Source organism: Salminus brasiliensis, chromosome 7, assembly GCF_030463535.1.
Source record: "Salminus brasiliensis chromosome 7, fSalBra1.hap2, whole genome shotgun sequence".
Classification (NCBI taxonomy): Eukaryota; Metazoa; Chordata; class Actinopteri; order Characiformes; family Bryconidae; genus Salminus; species Salminus brasiliensis.
This window is the reverse complement of record NC_132884.1, coordinates 37,377,952-37,396,851: the sequence shown is the minus strand read 5'-3', so window position 1 is coordinate 37,396,851 and position 18,900 is coordinate 37,377,952. Positions and strand designations below refer to the sequence as shown.

Below are 18,900 nucleotides of genomic sequence, written 5' to 3'. Positions count from 1 at the left end.
CCATGTCTCTCCACTTCTGCGTTCTCTTCACTGGCTTTGTGTAGCTGCTGCCCGCATCAGATTCAAAACCTTGATGCTGGCCTCCAAAGCCAATACTGGACCAGCCAGCCCCTTCGTACTTGATGGCAATGGTCAAAAGCCGATCCGCACCTAGAGCCCTTCAAGCTTCAAGTACGGCTCGGCTCGACCCGCCATCCCTCAAAATCCACGAAAGACGAGCGTCTTTGTTCTGTCCTGCACCGAAGTGGTGGAACGAACTTCCCCTGGGTGTCCGAACAGCCGAGTCACTCGCTGTCTTCAAACGCAGACTGAAGACCCTCCTCTTCAGAGAGTACTTGGATGAATAGCAGAGTACTATGGTCACCTTATTGACTTGTGTTTAGTAATGTCTAAAGCCTAGAGGTATCTTTGAACTATTAGTCTATTCTAACTAGCTGAGGTTTTTCTTGGGTAAATAGCAAAGCACTTTTGAGCGTCTGCTAAATGCCCTAAATGTAAATGTAACTCTATTTGTGGCGGCAGCAGAAGATAACTTCCACACGCCCAGCAGACTGCACCACTAGAAGTGAACCCAAGACCACAGATTTCAGGAGCACCAGAGATCGGTGCTCTGGAACGCTCCCAGGTTTGAAAACAGCTTTCACACTCGTCCAAACGAACCGAACTCATGGAGCTAGCGAACCTGAGCCCAGAAAAAACTGAAAGTGTGAAAACGGCCTAAATCTTCATAAAATTCTTGATCTGCTGAACCTTTTACTTTAGAATCATCTATAACCCTGTTCATCATTCTGGACACATCCAACATTTCTTCACTTGAGGACGTCGGTTTGAGAGTGACTGAACCGACTCACCGTAGAGCAGCACATGAGGACGATGATGAAAGCCTCGATGACTCCTCCAATGCCCACCATCCAGGTCATCCTCAGAAACAGAATCACACCCAGAATATTCTGCAGACAAGGGAGATACACTCCCATCAGCGTGCCCATCCGCGGAGCCTGTGAACACACAGTGAGAGCAACTATTAGCTGTTTCCTGAGAAAACAATGAATCATCGCTGGATAGTGTCTAATTTGTTCTGTCCACAATTGTTTTTCTTACATTGTTGACATAGCTCAGCTTGTGTGTGTGTGTGTGTGAGTGTGTGTGTGGACATATTTGTGTATGCTCCTTTAATCATCTAATTGCAAATACAGTAACGTCTGTGTCGGTGAGAAATGTCTCAGAGAAGGGGGGGGGGGGGGTTGCCACACTTAGAATGACGGAAATGAAGAGTACGGAGTGACACCTTTATCAGGACAAAGAGACTGACAGTAAACCGAGACAAATATTTGACAAAGATAACACCACTACCTGTCAGTGAGCTACCTCACCATGTGGGAGACTGTGGTTCCCGGTCTGGGTGAATATGCTGCGCTACACCAATAAGCGTCCTTGGGCAAGACTCTGAACACTTCATTGGCCCACCTCTGTAATACGAGTAACCTTGTATGTCGCTCTGGTTAAAAGAGTCAGCTAAATGCCATTAATGTAATGTCAAATAATGTTATAGTTCTCACATCACAAAAGGGAAAAAAAAGAATATATGAGACTAAAAAAAGGGCTGGAAATATTTATATAAGTATTTGACACAGAAGCCAAATGACGTTATCTGTCTCCAGGTACTCAGAGCTTCCTATAGGAGCCCATTTGCAGAAGGTAGAGAAAAAAAACAAAAAAAACACTGCATATATTTCTAAAATTAATGGCTAACTTTCTCAAATCATTTGCTTTCCAAGATATGGAGTGAAATCATAATCTTGACATAATAAGTTATTATTTTGAGATGTATATTTATACAGTACCGTGCAGAGATTTCTGGCACCTGAGCCCATTATTTAAGAATTATTTACCCCAGCAATAAGATCGTTTTGTGCACCTCTGTTTGATCTTTGGTAAATAATAAATGCTGATCATTACTGCTGGCAGCAAATTCCCCTGATGCTTCTTACAGTAATTGCTGTATTTTTAATATGTAGCAACTGTCATGCACGCAACAGTACCGCACTGCTCGCTTATGCCATGCCTTGTATTTTACTTGACTGGTATAATAAATGGAGAAAAATAAAGTGTTTTACTGTAGAAACTCCAGATCTCATTAGAACAGATGCAGGTGAACATAAATCCAGTGAAAAGGAGCAGGAATTTCCCATTCTGAAGAAAGTAGTTGAGCTAGTAAGAAAGCTTGGTTACAATTTCGTCCATTTTGCCTCTTAACGGATTTCAAATGAAGCAATAAAGATTTCATTGAAGAGCAGACTGTTTTTCAAAAGTAATTGGACAACTGACTTTTCATATAAAGCTTCCAGATAATGTATGAAACTCAAACACAGGCTCAATCCTCAAATCTTTATCTTTTGGTAATTAATGTTTCCCTTTAGATAAAGGTTACAGATCCAGGGGTTCATGGACACAGTGAATTGTAGAATACTGAGATGCTGGTGTTGTTGTCCTGCCGCTTGTACACGATCACTCAGGTTTGTGAATGGTATAGCAGACGCCTGTGTTTCATATAAGTCCATTTAAGATGTAGTTCAGTTGTCTTAAGACTTAAAAAGAGCAAAACTTAGCATCACACTGTCTATATACTCTACATGATATTAATAATATGGATATTTAGATTTATATATTATATAATAATAGATTTAGAGTTATATCTTACAATGCCCTTATTTGGTTACTTTTATTAGAGACCTACAATCGTGACAATCTATGCTCCAAAATCTGTCAGAAATGAGAAAACTTGGTTTATTTATAAAGCATTTCAAATTTGCTTTGGCCTTTCCTGAGAGAGGAAAGGCCGACTGTGCTCTCTCTGAGTCTGGCTGCTGATGGCAAGCAGCATGACCTGGGATTCGAATAGGGCTGGGCAATATGGTAAAAATACTATATCACACTATTTAAAGACTTTTTTCGTGATACACAATATTTACCACAATACATATAATTACAGACTAAAAACATCAGAAGCGACAGATTCTTATAAACTACTATTCAGATCCTCTCCTGTACTGAATACAGTGATTTATACTCCACATCTGCTGCTCTTCATCTAATTAACCCAGTCTAATTACACTGCTAGTAATGAAACCTGCAGCTGATCAGTGTTTATTAAGCACTAACAACATTTAAACAGGTTTTAACTGCCAACATTAGTTTCACGTACTGAACTCGATTTTATGTCAAATAAAAAAATAATAGAAACGTCCAGCACCGGGTCAAAACACGTCTAAGCAAAGACAGTGAGGGTTCTTATTGTGCTGTAGAGTCTGAGAAGCATTAATAGTCATATTGTTGTGTGCACTCAACTATTCAAACCAAAGATACCGAGCAAAATCTGTAGTGCTTGAGTTATTTGTAACCCAGATATGGAGACGGGCTCTCAGCCCACACTTCAGCTCAGGAACAAATGAGAGACATCCATTGTGTTTAAGCTCAGCGTGGTTATGACAGTAGCCTGAAGTGTTCTATTAGAGGCAACAAACTGCAGTGCTTTGTGTGTGTGTGTAAATGTTGAGGGGTGTGGTAGGTAAGAAGAGTGCAATAACTATTCACACACAATGACAGAAGGTCAGTTTGGACGTTTCTCACTGATTGACTGGTTGATTTCTATTTTTTATATCACTTTTTAAACTCATTATTATGCTTAATATATTATTATTTCTTAATGGGACACCAACGCCAAACACTAACCCTAAAAACTGAACTACTATAACTAATCAATCAATTATTCAGTCTTTCAATCATTCAAATTTACATATTTGAAAGGGTGCATACAAATCTACACATCCCCAGAGAGAGAGAGAGAGAGAGAGAGAGAGGGAGAGGGAGAGAGAGAGAGATTGCACGCAGCAAGAACAGCTATCTAGAACACTGGGAGAACCAAACCCAGACTCGGAGTAAACTAGAATGCTTCCATATGCTAAAAACAGAGTACAGGCTGGAACAGTATCTCCTGACCGTCAGAGATCCACAGCAGAGGCGGATCCTGACCATGGAGACGGGCAGGTATAAACGCTCCCGGCTGCCCAGAGAGAGGCCAATGTGTGGTCAGTGTGAGAGTGGGGAGGTGGAGACCGAGCTGCACTTCCACAGCACAGTGCAAGATCATTGCACAGACAGGTTCAAACAGCTGATCCCAAACTTCCAAACACTTTCAGAACCTAGGAAAATTTTGAGTTATTTTTGGGAGAGGGGCACACCGCCCCCCCTCGCCGCCCAGTATATATCAGCGTGTGACCGCCTGAGAAACAGTCGGTAACACACTTAAGTGGGTTTAATTATTAGTTTTGTGTGCATAGATATTAGTATGTATATAAAGTATATGTACATATGTATATACATATATATATATATATATATATATATATATATATATATATATATATATTCTTTTGTAAAAAAAGAAAGTCTTTATTTTAATTATTGCTATTTCTATTCACTTCTGTTATTTCACTTATTTTGTAATTATTGTTACTTTATAGCATTTTAATTGTGTTGTTATTATTGTTATTTTTGTAATGCTTTGGCAATATTGTTGTTATTACAGTCCTGCCAATAAAGCTTCTTTGAATCTTGTGAGAGAGAGAGAAAGGGAGAGAGAGAGAGCGCAAGGAGGGTTGGGGTGGAAAGTGCTTCCGTCCTCAACCTTGATAATAGGTTGATATTTGGGCATTTCACACTACTTTCATGTAAGGCACACAAACACACACACACCCACACACACACACACACACTCATACTGAGACGGTCAGAGGCCTGAAGTGATAGCAGATGGCGAGCTGAGAAACAAGACTTTTAATTTAATTAACCTGAAATAAATAACAAAGGATCACACATCGTCTGTCACTACATTCAATATATCCCTCACAAACAGTCCAATGCGGGATAATTTAATTCCGGCGGGGAGGATTCCTTTAGTAATGACCGTAATCTAATATAATGTGTGTGGAGAAAAGATGTCTGGGCAGCTATAACAGCAATTACGGTTCATTATTAAGTGACATAAGAGCTGAAACCTACGCATGCTTTTTTTCTTCAATTCCTATTACACACTTTTCTTTTGTGTTTTAGATGAGGGTGAATGTAAAAAGCTGCTCTGAGTTGCATGTGATGAAACTGTGCATCTCAAATAAGGAACATCCACAACGGCATCATTCAGAAGATACGCCTGTCTGTCATTTCGTAGTTGATGGCATTATAAGGTTATTTACATTTTGAAGTATTAAAAAAACATGAGGCTGTTTTTGTGGCGCAGAACGAGCCTGTGATTCTAAGGCCTGCTGTTTAAACTCAATTAAACACTCAGTATTCAGGGGGGCAATCGAGAGAAAGAGAGAGAGAGACTCATCAAACTGGTCTGATATGACATTTGCCTGGAAACAAGCATGCCAGCACTCGGCTGTCGCTGTGGCGCCCCTTGTGGCAACGCTCAGAATGCAGCTCGCACTAGGTCCGTGCTAGCTGCCGTCCACTCTCTTCGTAGCTCGCTCTATCGCTGGTAACTACAAACCTGAGAGGCCAGCTTGGGCCGATACCTGCTTCCATGCTAAGTTTTTTTTTTATGTTAGGTTTTCAGACTGGTTTATTTATACTGGTTTATGGTTTAAGTTTCATGTTGGAGGAAAGGCTGCTAGTCTCCTTTTGTTGCTCTCCTATGGGCTGTGCTGAGACCTTCTGGGACCTTCTGGGACCTTCTGGGAAGCTAAACCCCGATTCCTCATCTCTACTCCCTGACCTGTTCCCAAGGGATCTAAGTAATTACCAGGCTTTTTTTTTTTTTTTAAGCAAATCACAAATGCACTCCACCTACCAATCCGACTATCAGGCCCCCCACCCACCACCACCCATAACAGACCAGCGGCTCACCCTCATACCACTGCTACCTGTTTAATGACCATTTTCAAACCTAAATGGACTCTGCCACTATTAATATCACCACTATTAACTATCTGCTGTATCTGGTTTGGTCATTTTTTATCATTAATGTATAAATAGTTCTGATCAGAGGAGGACGGGTTTCTTCCTCCAGCTCTGAGGGAGTTTTTCCTTGCCACTGTCGCCGTTGGGGCTCACTGGGGGTCTTGGATCCTTCATGTCTTACGTTATTTCTTCTTTTCTTCTGTTTTTTATTAATTACTAATTATGTAAAGCTGCTGTGTGACAACAACAGTTGTAAAAAGCTATACAAAAAAATCTGACTTGACTTTGACTCCACACCACTCAGTGATATATAGACCAGTAGCTGCTAAATCTACTGCCTGGTTCAGTGGAAGTCAGTGTAGTGATTTTTAGAACCAAACTAATGTGCTAGGTTCTCCTGGTTGGGGTTAAACTCTTCCAGCAGAGTTTTGAATCAGCTGGAGTTGTTTAAATCTGTTTGGGATGTCCAGCTTAAATAGCATTCTGTAATCACTACTGCTGAAGATAAAAGCGCGGAGGAATTTCTCTAGATCTTGTTGGGGAATTAAACCTTTGATTCTAGCTATGTTTTCAAAAGATAAAAGACTATTTTGGTGGGACAGATGATGAAAAATACGCCCTACTTCTGCTTCAGCGGAGGAAACATGAAATACGTCTCTTAAATAAAATGTTCTGTGATTTAACAGTCAATATCAGATCATAGCCTATAGTTTAAAGTATAATCAGATTAACAAATAATGATTTAGAAATTGCCTTTCCATATTGGGTCTGATTTCTAGGTGAAACCCAGAAGGGAGGGTCTGTGCTGGGTGGTCGTTTCTCTCAATGATAGGTAGAGAGGTCAGGTGAAAACACTGTATGTACCCCAACCCATGTTAAAATTACAAGTTAATTCCCTCATGTGCATTTAAGAGATCCACTGGGTGGCGACGCTGTGGAAACTCACTGATTAGTGATGTCATGCTCTGAAAACAGGTGGGGACGTCGGTTTAAGCAATGTGCTGAGTTTGGTGAGGGAGAGCAAGCAAACCGAGATGAACCTACTAAATGCGCCTGAAAACAGTGGAAAACGTAAAGTCCTAAGGCCATTTACTCGACTCTGGGCTGGGTGTCCGAACGGCAGAGCTGCTCACTGTCCTCAAACGCAGACTGAAGACCCACCTCTTCCAAGAGTACTTGGGCGAAGTGTAGCGTTGAGTACTGTGGTCTCCATACTGACCTTTGTGTTCAAGGGATAAGGTCTAAGATTAGAGGTATCTTCTGGACCCTAGTCTTTACAAACTAGCTAAGGGTATTTTCAGAGTGAACAGTAAAGCATTTTTGTAAGTCGCTCTGGAGAAGAACACATCTTAAATGTAAATATTTCCTTAATATGACAAGAGACATAAACTAAAGGTAAAAAAGGTCAGCACTAAGTTCAGGTTGACTTTAAGAAAAACCCAAAGGCCAGAAACATTTCAGAAGGGATCCAACCCCCTATCTGTACCAAAGAACGGGGCAATGCATCCTGTATTAGCCTGCGGCAACAACAAGGCAGAGAAAACGTCATTTGTCTTTGTCTGCCTTCTCTGTATGCTAATGCCTAGCGCTGCTTGCCTGGTGTCTGAGGTATGCTAATTAGATTTAGCATCTGTGCCCTTCAGTGTGTGGTTAGAGGGTGTTCTTCACCATCAGCTGCCATCATTTCAATAACGATGTTTAAAAAAAAAAAAAAAAAAACTTTCTTGATCACCGGGACGTCTCTGACAGGAAGCGGGTGGCGTTTACACATAATTAGCTGACATTTAGCTTAGCAATTAAATCAGCGACCTCAGCTTTTGCAGGCTGAATGCATATAGAACTTGCTAAAAAAGTGTAAAACAGTGGTAGTTTACCATGCTTTGAGAGATGGCAAATTTCAGAATGTAAAAATCCACCCCAGGATTTTGTTCCAGCAACCTGGAAGCACAATGTGAAAACCTACAACCTTAGATCATGACATCAAGAAGATGTCTAGCAAGCCACAGCTCATGCTTACAGTTTTGCTCGTCCTGCAAAAGCAGTTCCTCACAATAGAAAAGTAAATGCTTCTCAACAAGGCCTCACTCTGGATATTCCACCGCTATCCCTCGTTCCTTGACAATTAGGAACACAGAAATGCCATTATAGTGAGTGACCCAAGAGGTGACAGGATAATAGCAATGGGAACGGTCTGCTCGTCTTAGCTTCCATTCTATCAGCAGTTTGTTCGTAATGGAAAAGTGCTGTAGCCACAGAAACAGAGGTTAAGGTGGAGTCAGGGTCACACTGTAATAATGTGCATCCGATTAAAGAGACAAGCTGGAGCGTGTCATCTACATACCAACACAGCATTACTAGCACTGACTACATACGCTATATGTCCAAAAGTTTGTGGACACCTCTTCTAAGGAATGCATTCGCCTACTTTAAGTTGCACCCTTTGCTTGAACAGCTTGTCTAGTCTTCTGTAAGGAAGTACTGCCAATAGAATAGGACTCTCTGGAGCAGACACATAACATAAACCTATTGGCACCATGCTTTATGGAAGATGTAGGCATTGAGCAGTATTAAGCTGTGGAGCAGTGGAACTGTGTCCTCTGGAATGATGGCTGCTGCTCCTTCCAATACTTTTGGGATGAGTTGGGTCATTGCGGATGAGGCGGGTTGGTGATCATCCAACATCCTAACCTCAGTAATGCGCTTGTCACTGAATGCAATCAAATCCTCATAGCAATGCTTCTCCAAAATCTAGTAGAAAGACTGATTCCTGGACAGTAGAGACAGTTACTCAGCATAAAAAGCAGGATAAACTCTTCGTAATACCCTTGATTTCGGAAGAAACAATGAATGAGTGGGTGTCCCAATACTTTTGTCCATATAGTGTATAACCAATATCTTTAACTTGCAGCTTAACCAACCAGATTTATGCAAGAAAGAAGGAGGCAATTGTCGGGAAATGTCGAACAGCTCTCCACTAGCGATTTCCTTCAGGAATCTTTCAACAACACCTTCACATTTGGCACCTTTAGCTCGAACCGAGCCAAGCCAAGAAGCCGTGCTTTGTCACCACGCTGGCTGAAATGAGCCCTCATTATGAAACTGGCAATGCATCAAGCAGGTGAGATGGTCTGAATCAACAGCGTTTGCAGAGGTCACTCTTTCTCCAGGCATGTCTTGGGAATAGAGGCCATCATAGACACTCACATTCAATTTTGTCTTCCAGTATCTGGAGCAGGTGTGTAATCAAGTCTCTCTGCGTGTGTGATTGTGTTTATCTGTGTGTGTGTGTGTGTATTTGTGTGTTTGAGCACATGTGCCGGCATGTGTGGTTCTAATTTCCCCTGGGGTGCTCCAAGAGCTGCAAGAGACTCAGGTACTACAGTGGCACGGAGCAACGGCAGATGCCCAGCGGCCTCCCCTGGGATCGCTGTTGGAGGACCCCTGCTGTGTGGGCTCAGGTGCCCCAGCCCCACCGCTGCCCCCGCCAGCTGCTCGGCCTCTGGAGCCCTGGCGCCCACCCTGCTTTGGACAGCGCACCACCCAGGCTGCCCAGGACCACCTGCCCAGCTGTGCGGGCCAGATGTGTGGGATGTGGTTAGCGCAGCATTCGGCTACATGGTGACGCTGCAGTTTTCACCTTAATCATTACTACTAAAGTCTGAAAGCTCATTAGGAAGAAATATGAGGTCTGGTACATTGCATAAAAAGCCGGAATACGATCCGCTTATTACTGTTATTACTTCACTTTATTGTTCCGTATTCCAGAAAGGGAATTTAGCTGCTGAAATATGCAGTTTTCATAAGAGAATGATTCTCCCAGTTAATAAAGCACACCAATTTATGAATATGGCAAATCGCTTTACACTGACTGAGCACTATAAACAAGCAAATGTCACACCGCAAAACAACACACTGCTGCTTTCCTGCATGCAGCATCAAGACGCTGAACACGCCATATTTTCAATAGGTCATTAAAGCTGGAGCGAGTTCTGCACTTACTTACTGGAGCACAATAATGCTATTAGTCATAAATGAGTTGAACCAGGCGGGGAGATTACACAGTATGATTAGTGGCGAGACCTTCATGGGCCTGTACCTCTTGTCGTTAAAGTGAGAGACATGGCAACCTTGTCCTTAGCTATACCTCTCTATCTATCTCAGAGAAGCTCACCACCAGGGCTATAAGGCCGAAGGTTGGCTGGGAACACCATGGAGAGTATGTAGAGTGAGAGAGAGTATTAGGCAAAAGTATTGGGACACCTGCTCAATCACTGTTTCTTCTGAAATCAAGAGTATTAAAAAGAGCTTATCCTGCTTTTGTTGGAGTAATCGTATCCACTGTCCAAGGCATGCTTTCTGTGAAGGTCTTCTACTAGATTTTGCAGCACTGCTCTGTACCACTTGCCAGGCTGTCGTTCCCCTCTAGCATCATTGGCCCGTGGAGCACCACTGCTACCGTGTTGAGAGGCACTCAATGCGTGAGAAATCTTCACTACGACGGCTCTAGAACATGTGTGCTACAGAGCAATTGATGGGCCACTGTGGACCAGTTAACCTCTAAAATAAACACCTTCCATCACCTAATACAGTCCATGCCTCTGCGTCTCGCTAGTGCCATCTGAGCCACGGGTGGCCATAATATACATATACAGTACAATTCAATTCCCAGCTATCCCCCCCCCCAAAAAAAAAAAAACAGGTTGAGGGTCTTTCTCAAGGGCCCAACAGTGGCAGCTAAGTGGACTCTGAAGCAGTGTGTCAAAGTGCTGTGTTTCAAATGACTCGAATCAGTTTACATGTCGGGTTTGACACCTCTACAGTAAAGGCCTGTAATCTTCTTCCCTGGTTTGCTGTGCTTTTGACCTGGCCTGTCTGTGTTTTGACCCCTACTTGCTGTGATGATTGATTGTTGGATTGCCCCACAGTAAAGATGCTCTACACATCAACTCCTTGTTGTAGCACTGGAAGTTCAAAACCTTTTAATACTGTAATTTGATGAGGGAGTTTTAATAAAGGAAACATGTTAATTAATAAGTAAAAAATTCATATTTTTCTATAGTTCAGTAGAGTAAACATTTGATGCTCAGATAACGAGGTGTCTATCATTTCTGTCATAGTTTCGGCTAGTATTGAGCAATAAGCTTCAGTCACACTGCAGTTCACATTGCTTTGTGAAATGGATATGGACTGGAGCTGGTCGTCTGCTGTTAGCTTGCAAATGTTTGTTAACTTACCAACTATTAGGTAAATAATTACATCTGATAACCTAATACCTTCAATCACAACAAAACAGCATAGAACTGCTCTGGTTGGATCTCTGTGTGGGGCTGTGCTTAGCCTGAAGCTAACTTAGCAGTTTGCAGGCTGGCTAATGCAGCGTAATTATACTGTGTCGTCGTGGTTGGTAGCAGTGTTTGATTTAAAAAGTACATCCACCCTCAATACCACCAAGTCTCCGCCCTCTCAGCATGTTCGCAAAATGCATGGTAAGGAGTGTGCGGAGGCGGGGCTTAGTAAAGGAGGTGCAGGGTAGAAAGCAGCCAATCAGAGGCTTTTCTGCTTCAGACACCAACAACTTTTGAAATGGGTCACTTCCCAGTGCTAATATAATAATGGGAAAAGCTTCATTATCTCATCATAAATGGAGGCGGAGTTGTGGGGGCGCACAAGTCAGGCTTAGAACGGCAAATTTATTCGCTTTAGTAATTTTATTCCCCAATAAAATCGTTATTGGACACATGACTTCTTTTAAGGAGTTTGAGTGTGCAAATGTTTGTAGATTAAATGTTTTAAGATAACCTCAGACAAGGTGCTAACTTAGTGATTAGCATGCTAAATAACTTGTAAACCACAAAAAATAAAAATATGTATGTATAATTATGGCAGATAATAATAATTCTGACAGGTATTAAATAACTATTAGCGATTAGCATGTTGGCTAACTCAAGTTACGTGTACATTATCAGTTTTATTCATCTATTTAGAGCCACTGGGAATGAAATGTTTGTGTATAGACACAGCTAACATTGCCATCATCTACATTTTGGGTCCTCAGAGCTGAGCTGCCCCTCCCGAAGTCAGCACAGCCAAAACAGGTGCACTATCGTTCATGAGAGTGAATCAACAAAGTAGAAATTGGCGAAATTGCTCATCTCTGCGAATCCTATTGAAATGAGTGAATATTTGCCAACACTGAATATCGGCCAACAGAAGCCTTGTGTGGCCATAGCTTTATCAAACTACATTTGATATCAGTATCAAAATCAAAATACCATTACAACCCCAGAAAATGAACACCGACACCAATAGCGACAAAATGGACGCATCTTTGACGAACTCTCTCCCTGAACTTTTCGAGGAACAGTCAAATCAGGGCTGCCCAGACCTGCTCCTGATGAACCGTCCTAATGTGACACTTCACGCTGCAATATGCAGATGCTTCTCCAGACTTGTAGGAGCTGGCTCAGGTGTGTTAGATTAGGCCTGAAAATGAGCTCTGCGGGGCAGCAGATCTGCAGGAGCAGAGTTAAGCACCTGAGGGCTACACCGTGGTCAAATCAACGGCCAGACATATTCAAAACAAGAGTAGCTCACATCTTGGCCGTGGAACGAACAAAGGCTTCGGTTATAGAACTCCCGTAGGCCGTAATCCAGCAGAAGCAGAAGGTTAGAGGCAGACGAAAGGGAAGGAAGAAGAGGAGGAAAGAAATGGAGGCAGCTTTTAACACCTCACCTCTCTGGCCTTGCCTGGCTGCTCCTCCAGACGTTGACAGTATTAATGTTCTTCTGCTCAGGTGGAGTGAATTATTAAATAGGGGCGCCGTAGCCGAGGAAAACGAAATGCCAGGCAGAATCTTGGTCAACCTGTGTACGTTCTGCATGTGTGTGTGTGTGTTGGGCTTTGTGCAATGTGTGGACAAATGAATGGAGCAGCAGCCATAAGCTTTGAGTGGTGTGTGCAACGGGGTGTGTTGACATGAGCTAGCAATTTTTTTTTTGTGTGTGTGTGTGTGTGTGTGTATGAGTATGTGTGTAGTGGGCATTTTGGCTTGTGGTCCAGAAAGAGCATATGGTCAGAGTAAATACCACATGTCTCCTCTCAGACGAAAACACTGACCACCTCCCGTAACAAAAGCCAGCCCTGCCTCACAGATTCGGCACGTATCCATCACGTTTCCGTGAGCATTAGATAACGAACAGATAACTGCATCATAATCTAGCTACATTACTTCCCTGCTTAGAAATCCAGCTCCACACCAGCTTAGCTTCAGCTGGTAGCTGGTTTCAGATGGTTCTTCAAGGTCAAGATGGTTTAAAAGTGCTGCTCATCCAGGCAAAAACCATAGCATACACTGGAAGCTAGCTGGTTCAGCAGCTTAGCTGTGGTGGACGTCCCTAATTTTCATTTCTGAAAGGTGGCAACCCTAATAAGCATATGATATATATAGGATATATATTTTGGATATATAAGGATATATATTTTGCCATATGTTTTTTTAATTTGTCATCTCTGAGTGCTGCTGGGCTTCCTGACCTTGAAAAGCAACAGCTGAAGAGCCAAAAAAATGCTAAGCTAAACAGTGATAAGTGGGAACCGTCATTAATTCTGACGTCCAGTGTATTGTGTCTGTATAACTACACACACAGAAGGGCATCCAGAGAGAGAAAGAGTGAACACAGACTGGCCGTCAAGACAGACCAGCTAAAATTGGAAATCCTGGCTGCCTGAAGAGCAGAGACTGAGTATCAGCAAAGCAGGGGGTGTGGTTGGTGTGGCACAACAGATAACACCACTACCTGCCACTGTGTTACAACACCATGTGGGAGACCAGGGTTTGATTCCCAGTCTGGGTGACTATGCTGTGCTACACCAATAAGAGTCCTTGGGCCAGACTCCTAACACTACATTGGCCGACCTCTGTAATACAGGTAACCTTGTAAATCGCTCTGGATAAGAGCGTCAGCTAAATGCCATGAAAAAAAAAAATAAATAAATAAAAAAAGGGGCAACGCTTCAAGTTTGATCAAACTGGTCGTATTGATGGACTAGCTCTTTTAAACTGACCTTGAAAATACCACTGGACTACCACACTGGCAAAGCATGTTGGTTTGTGCAGCTGCCGGTCTAACGACAGCAATTCAGTGCGCAGTAGCATTAGCTTATATGTAGCAATAGCCATATTTTGACTCTTTAACGGCCTTGTAATTCAGAGGATCCAGTGATGTACAGGATGCCAAATATGGGCATGACAGGGACTACAGAGTGATGCACAACTTCGGTGTATGGTCAAATGTAATACCAAAAAAGTATGACTGTAATTTTTACTATTTAAATGTAATTACTATTAAATTAAACAATGGTTTGGCATTCTACAGATTTTTGTCTGCACTTCTAACAGATAATATATAATAACAGTAAAAAAGAAAAAAAAATCTATGAAATGTGTATATTACAAATATACACACATTAAATTGAAGCCCTAATAAAATTCTTCTCTTTTACTTACATACACAAATGTATTATTGATTTAAAGGAAAGAAACCACGCTTCCAACTCAATTTTTGCGACAAATTGCAACTGAGAAATGACAAAGAAATTACAGCATCAAAAACAGCATGAGATTACAATTTTTTTATTTGAAAATAATTATATGGCTCCCAACCCGTCATTATCACCTATAAGTGTTAATTAAATAAAGAACAAATACCTTCCAATATACCTGCAGTGAGAGTAATGCTGGCAATAAGTCTGACTAAATTAGTCTAAAATATTAGTCTAATAGAGGTGAAGGTGTTAATGAGGAGTTCCGATCATCTGAAGGGTGGCACTGAAAGCCTTTTAGTTTAAACCATGTGGGAGACCATACTCACAGCTCAATGTCCAAAGAGTTACCAGGCAAACTGATGGTTTCTAAAAAGCGTTCCTTTCCTTAGAGTAACTTAAATGCGAACAGTTAGCTTGACGCTGCATATTAGTAAGATTAAACAGTAATGAACTTAATGGACTAGTGTTTTCATTAGCAATTTTACAATTAAACATACATAATAATATAAGTATTGGGACACTTGTCCGATTATTGTTTCTCCTGAAATCAAGGGTATTAAAAAAGAGTGTATCCTTGTACACCTTTTGTTGGAGGGGCCTAATCATCCCCAACTCCCCAACTCATCCCAAATTTATTGGATGGAGCATCAACCCTTATTCCAGAGAACACAGTTCGTCCACTGCTCTACTGCTCAATGCTGGGTGGCTTTATACCCCTCTAGCCCACGCCTGGCATTAGGCAGCATGGTGCCAATCTGCTCCAGAGTCTTATTTTATTGGCAGTACTTCTTTACAGGGACTAGACAAAGATACTGGGCTAACTGAGTCTGTTAGCACAAGTGCTACAGATACAGCCAGGTAGCCTGGGCTGTTGGATCGGGCAAGAAAAATACACACTTGGCAACTCTGGACAGACATAACAGTTAATAAAGGAGGCAGGATTTTGCCAATTCCAATAGGCCACAGGGTCGTCACTGGGAGTTATAGCATTGCTCGAATCGCATAATTTTTTAGAACTGATCTTAAGTGAGAAAATAGGAGATAATAAAAAAAGACTTTTTTAAAATTCTTTATATGTTGGTGAATCACCACCAACCCATCCCTGTTTCTTATTCGGCATAAATACTGGACTGTAACATTCCTGTTTAGGACAATTATCGGCGCAATCAAGCGCATTGCCAGAGAAACGCAACACGACATGACATTAATCCCAACTGGGAGACTCGCTGAATTTTAACAAGGACTGATGAGGAGGAGGAGAGAAAGACCTTCGCCCCAGGACACAGTGAAGCAGAACGAGATCGTTCCACCTTCAGTCGCTGGTCTGATCCATTTTTCTCTGCCACGGTTCGGCAAATATGAGCGACGACAGGATATGTATTTTGCCATATGTTTTTTTTAATTTGCTTGAGAAGTGACCCCAGTCATCTCTGAGTGCTGCTGGGCTTCCTGACCTTGAAAAGCAACAGCTGAAGAGCCCAAAAAAATGACACGCTAAACAATGATAAGTGGGAACCGTCGTTAATTCTGACGTCCAGTGTATTGTGTCTGTATAAAAGATAGATAACTACACACACAGAAGGGCATCCAGAGAGAGAAAGAGTGAACACAGACACAGTCTGGCTGTCGAGACAGTCTGTCGAGACTGTCTGAGAGGGGATATACTGCGAGGTAAGCTGAGGCCTGGTCACTATGCTGGAAATATTACTGTTAAGGGAAGTGGTGCAAAGACATACTGTGGCATTTATGTGTGTGTAAAAAAGTCCTTAGTGATAGCATGCCGACAGTGGTGTTGGTGGGTTTGGCCGCTGGCCTCACACAGCATTGCTACCATAGCATGAGCATCGCTATACGATGTTACCCATATTATATCTCTATGGAATCAGATTACATCAGTTATATTCACACAATAACCTTCACCCGTCCCGGCACCCGTCTCAGGGCCGGGTCTTCAGAGTAGGGTACACAGCAATAAAACCCTACTAATTCATTTATGTTTTTGCTGTTATGATTATGCCTTGGCAACTCGGTATCTATATATGGCCATGTCAATAAAGCTTACTGAATTAAATTCAAATTAGTTTAATTTAATTTAATTAAATCAAATCGAATGAAACTGAATTAGGAGTAAATGTAAAGAACAGAATAAGAGAGAGGAAAGAGTGGAGAGAGAGAGAGAGAGAGAGAGAGAGAGCAGAGAGAGAGAGAGAGAGAGAGAGAGAGAGAGAGAGAGAAAAGAGAGAGAGAGAGAAGAGAGAGAGAGCAGAGAGAGAGAGCAGAGAGAGAGCAGAGAGAGAGAGAGCAGAGAGAGAGAGAGAGAGAGCAGAGAGAGAGAGCAGAGAGAGAGAGCAGAGAGAGAGAGAGAGCGCAGAGAGAGAGCAGAAAGAGAGAAAAGAGAGAGAGAGATAGAGAGCAGAGAGAGAGAGAGAGCAGAGAGAGAAAAGAGAGCGAGAGATAGAGAGCAGAGAGAGAGAGAAGAGAGCAGAAAGAGAGAGAGACAGAGGGAGAGAGAAAGAGAAAAAGGAGAGAGAGCAGAGAGAGAGGGAGAGCAGAGAGAGAGAGAGAGAGTGAAAGAGAAAAGAGAGAGAGAGCAGAGAGAGAGAAGAGAGAGAAGAGAGCAGAGAGAGAGAGAGAGAGCAGAGAGAGAGAGAGAGCAGAGAGAGAGAAAGAGAGAAAGAGAGAGAGAGAGAGAGAGAGAGAGAGAGAGAGAGAAAGAGAATGAAAAAAGAAAGTAGGAGAGAGGGAGAGGTTGACGTGGGCTTACAGACCCCCTGTGTTCATGAGCATGTGCTGCTGACCCTCTCAAATTGGAGGCTGATTGGAGAGCAGCTGTTTTGCGCTGTGAGCTAATTAAGTTCAAGACTAGGGGAAGATTATCCGTCTCCCTTCAATCGCGTCGAGAGGACAAATCCTCTCCCCCTCTCTCTTCCTCCGCGTCGCGTCTCTGCGGCGGCGGGCGGCTGAAGCTGAAGAGTGCGCCGAGCCTCACTCTTTAATCTCTCCTTCAGCTCTGACGCCTCACCCGACCTCAGAGTGACCCGGCGCTGCTTCATTACAGGAGTGAAGACAGCGGTGAGATCTGAGAGAGAGCGGTGACTGGCTGAGAGACTCTCAGCTTTGCAGACGGAACGGCAGAGTCGCTTCACTCAGCTCTGGAAGTGTCTGGAGACTACTGGAACAGTCTGAGGGGATGTTCTACAGTGTTCTATCAGTTCCTTTATGGTACACTGGATTACTTCCCTCCCTCCATCTTCGAAAATATTTCCGTCCACACAGAGAATAAAATGCTTTTTTCAAACTGAAGAACCCCACGCAAATTAATTTCGGTTGCATAAACGAACATGAGTGGCTGAGCCATGTTAAAATCTCCACACACACTGAATACTGAATTAGAGCCAGTAAAGCCTTGAGCTGCTCATGGAATAATCTTTGACCAACCCAAATCTACTGTAAAAAAACATCTGACCATCACTTACTGATATGAGCAAAGTCGTCTGGACCATTTAGTTCCACTGTGTGTTGCTTAGTAACGACACATGTGCTGAATGGATGGATGGATGGATGGATGGATGGATGTTTAGTATTGCAGGGGCGGGGAAGAGGGCCCAGAGTCCAGCACAGTTTGCTGATTTCCCTGTTTGAACATGCTGACTAAACCTGGCAATTATTGGGTGAGTCTAATCAGGTCTGCTTGAGCAGGAAAACCAGGTTTTTAGGAGATCAACATCAGCATTTACCTCTAGGGGGTTCTGGAGACAAATGAGAAAAGCATGAGGAAGAAGAAGATAGGACTGCTGAAAGACGGTTTCTCACAGCTGAGATCAGCCTGACCAGAGGGCTGAGAGTTAAGCCACCTGTGAGATGTTAGTTTGATCAATGTGAGAAAAGTAGGCGGTTGCTTCTCAGAAGCAGGAACTCCTGAGTGAGAAATGTGAGAATATCACTTAAGTCTCATTCTGATTTCCAACAGGACTTAACTCTAGTTACTCGAGTCGAGGAGAACTCAATAAGATTAGGAGGAGATCTTAATTAGAATAAGTCTTTCCTCTGGGTTGCTCTCAATACAGTCCTACCAATAACATTATCTTCAATAGAATAGAGAGAGAGAGAGAGAGAGAGAGAGAGAGAAGCAGAATAAGAGAGAGTTGTCAGTGTGTCAGACTGATATAGTGGAAAGTGTCTAATGAGAGCTGTTCCCCCTCTGGGACTGTCTCCAGGTCACAAGTCAAAGGTTAGTGAGGAAGAAGAAGTCTGAGATCTGTCATTCAGACGGGAGGTGAACCATTACAACCATGACCCCACCAACACACAGCTGTCTGACACTAACAGCTCTGTGAGACTGCCAAATAAAGGGCCTGATGAACAGGAGAACAGAAGAAGTGCAGGCTGTTTGG

The 18,900-nt window shown here is 42.6% G+C and overlaps 1 protein-coding gene across 4 annotated transcripts in view; it reads right to left on the bottom strand.

Annotated features, from left to right (window-relative positions):
- slc12a5a (solute carrier family 12 member 5a) overlaps nt 1–18,900 on the bottom strand; it is a 230,397-nt gene that overhangs the window by 42,376 nt on the left and 169,121 nt on the right. For all 4 annotated transcript variants that reach the window (XM_072684819.1, XM_072684820.1, XM_072684821.1 and 1 more), the window contains one exon: nt 852–998. In XM_072684819.1, the coding sequence (XP_072540920.1) occupies nt 852–998 (147 nt within the window). The remainder of the gene's footprint in view (nt 1–851; nt 999–18,900) is intronic.